A 3,469-nucleotide genomic window follows, 5' to 3' on the forward strand; every position below is an offset into this window, starting at 1 on the left:
TGTTTGTTTGTTTGTTTGTTTGTTTGTTTATTTATAAATCTCACTGTGGCTCAGGGCGGTGAAGGCCGGCACGGAGCTGACCTGGAACTACTCGGCGGACACGCAGAGCAAACAGGAAGTGGCGTGTTTGTGCGGCAGCGACGGTTGCTGGGGACAGTTCACCCTGGAGGAGCAGCTGTGTGTCGTCTGTGAGGTCGAAGGTCAAACTCACTGATGACATCATGTTTTTTACTCACATGGTGATGTTATGTTTTTTAATAAAATGACTTATTTTGAAAATATACTCTGATTTTACTTACTTTACTTGACTTTTATTTTGCTAACAGAGTTCAAGGGAAAATGTTAGTCATTTGAGCTTTATTCTGAAATTCCATGGTAGGAATAGTGGAGGTCTTTTTGTTATATCTGAACCTTTTATTTTGAAACTCTATGTCCAATATTAAGAGAGAGAGGCTTTTACTCTGAAACTTGTATCTGTCACTAACCTTTGATTTACATATTGAAACAAATTTCAGAAAACTGAACACTTTTTGTCTTCATGATAGAAATCAGTGAGGAAGTTTCATAAATGTTAAATGTTCTTAAATTTCTACAAAAGTGTCAAATCTTTACCGTGTTGAACTTTTCCGTCACGTCTTTAGAGGGTTTTGTTCTCAGACGGAGTCCAAAATCTTCACCTCGCGGCACTGAAACACCAAATTTAAAAGCTTTGTTCCTGTCTCAAATTTATATAGCTTCTTATGTCTAAAAACATGCCTTTTTTTTCTTTTAAAGATTATTTTTTGGCATTTTAACCTTTATTAGATCAAAAGCATGAAAGGGAGAGAGAGGGGGGACGACATGCAGCAAAGGGAGTCAAACCCGCGGCTGCTGCGGTGAGGACGCTGCCTTCATTTATGGGGCGCCCGCTTTACACACTCAGCCACCGGACGCCCCAAAAACACGCTTTTTTTTATCGTTAGCTGTTGTCAGAATTTTCAGATTTTTTGAGTGATAAAAAAAATCCAAATCCAAAAACTTTTGACTCTAATATGACAACAGAAAGAAGAATTTTGAACTCTCACTTCATCCAATGTTCAGATTTATAACCTAGAAATGTATAGGAAGAGTATGTGTTTAATTAGATGATGTCTTTTTTGCATATTTAACCCTTTAAAACCTGAGTTATTTCTAGTGATTCTCCCTTTGTTAAAGCCACCTTTCAGGTCATTTGTTCGTCACTTTCACAGTTATCTTCGCTGTTTTTACTTCAGCAGTTTGCAGGACATTTGAAGTTGACGGCTCCTTTTTTTCTGACAGAAATCAAAACCGTTTTCTTCGGTTTCAGAGGTTGAAGTGATTGTCTGAACGCAGCATGTTGGTGCAGGCTTCAAAGAGTTAAACAGAACATTCAGAAAATAAATGAAGTCTGCCGATAAATATCTGATCTCAGAAAAGTTTCCTCATTCACCTCAACTGTGTAACTATCATTTCTGCTCTTATTTTGAAATCCCAAGGCGGATGTTGAGCACGGGGAAGGACTTCCTGTTTGGTCGGTCTTTTTTTGTGGAACTCACAGACCGGATGTCCCCGTGTTGTTTATATCCTGTCCTCCGGATTCTCACCACTTGTCCTCTGTCTCTGAAGCCGACCATGAGCGCTTCTCTGCGGGCTCCGTGTCTGCTGCTGCTCGGCCTCCTGCTCTCCGGCTCCTCCGGGTCCTCCCGGGTCCGGGTCCGGGTCCGGATCCCTCCTCACGACCAGGTGGCCCAGGTGGCCCGCTTCGTGGCTCACCAGTGTGACTGGGGCTCCCTGGCCACCTTGTCTTCGCACCCCCCGCTGCAGGGCCGGCCCTTCTCCAACACCTTCAGCCTCAGCGACGGGCCGCCGGGCTCCGGGACCGGCGTGCCCTACCTGTACCTGACCCGCATGGAGGTCTCCGTCCAGGACCTGCAGGTAAACACCCGACAACACCCGATGATACCCGACAACACCCGGGACTATAGTACAAGTTTATCTAGAGTCCCGCAGAGTGCAGACTGTGTTTTACTGCTCAGAACAAACAAACAAACAAACAAACAAACAAACAAACAAACAACACTGCGTCATGAAAACTTTAAGGATATATTTTATAAACAAAATATTATTTCAAACTCTTTCAAAAAAAAAAAAAATCAAATAAAAATGTATCTGCAACTTTTATCATTATTGTATTATTATTTCTAAACTTTTATTGAATGATAATGATGTTTGTTTTTAACCCCTTGACTCCGTTTTCTCCCGCTGCGTTCAGACGCTTTTCACAAACTTTTCAACCTCTGAAACCGGAGAAAACCGGTTTGATTGTCAAAAACAGGAAGAAAAAACGAAAACATCATGAGGAACTTGATAAATAACATCCTGCAGACTGACAAAATGAAAATGATCTGGATGCATCATCATCATCATCATCATCATCATCATAACTCCAAAACTTCAGAAAAGTAGAAAACTTCATAAATCTCTTAATAACATATTGAAACATTTTAACACTTTCTTGAGGTAATTTTCTTCCGTTTTTTCCCCGTCTTTCTTTTTTCAGGTCATTTTTATTTTCTTGTACTTTTCAAAATGATTTCTTCTTTCTTTATCTCCTTCTCATGTTTTCCAGAGATTTTGAGCAAAAGTTTCTGTGTTTCAAAGGGTTAAACTGGCAAAAAGTAAATGTACAATCCCTAAAATAATAATAATAATTTATAATAATTTTCTTTTCATCCAACATTGAAGATTTTTTTATTAAATACTAAACATTTCTTTCAAAATGTTTAAAATAGTTTTAAACATTTTCATCGACTTATTTTTCTTTTTGAGTTTATTTTTTTCCACAATAATGTAACAAAAAAGTAGATTTTGGCTCAGAGATCAACATAAAACAGTCATTACGATCATTAATAAAGGATCACAGACTTTTTTTCAGTGTAAAACAAACTGACCAGAATCACTTTAATGTTCCTTTAACATTTCTGTATTTTAGTGTTACGTAAAGACTGAAATGTGTGAGTTCATTTTTGTGTTTTATGAAAAGTTATGAAAACAGTCAGCAGGTTTTTATGTAACAGCAGAGGCCATGACTCAGCACTTCCTCCAAACGGTGATTCAGCAGGTTTTCAGTCACATGTCAGAGTCATGTGACTGATGAAGCTCACAGAGGCTACTCAGCAGAAACAGGCGCTTTAATGGGCGTGTGAATGCTGAGCTCGAGTCTCTGTGAAGTTAAAATGTGCTGAAAAGCTGCAGAAACATTCAAACAACTTTATACAAACTATTTTCGTTTCACACAAAGCTGAAAAGCTTCATTTGAAACTATTTAAACAGATTAATAATCAATAAAAATATCAATCAAAATCAGCCGAACACAAGAATCTACACACGGAAAAAAGCCTGATCCAGCTGTGTCCACATACGCTGTCTCACTGTCTGTCCCCTCAGCTGTCTGTGTGTGTCCCCTCAG

General features: G+C 39.1%; 1 protein-coding gene across 1 annotated transcript; it reads left to right on the plus strand.

The window, feature by feature from the left end:
• Window positions 1-1,557: 1,557 nt before the first annotated feature.
• On the plus strand, window positions 1,558-2,083 carry LOC121937725 (protein CREG1-like; the record flags this gene model as incomplete). Its single annotated transcript, XM_042481043.1, has 1 exon — window positions 1,558-2,083. A coding segment is annotated over exon 1 (520 nt), but the record flags the coding sequence as incomplete, so codon positions are not given.
• Window positions 2,084-3,469: the final 1,386 nt, after the last annotated feature.

Source organism: Plectropomus leopardus, unplaced genomic scaffold (genome assembly GCF_008729295.1).
Source record: "Plectropomus leopardus isolate mb unplaced genomic scaffold, YSFRI_Pleo_2.0 unplaced_scaffold27277, whole genome shotgun sequence".
Classification (NCBI taxonomy): Eukaryota; Metazoa; Chordata; class Actinopteri; order Perciformes; family Serranidae; genus Plectropomus; species Plectropomus leopardus.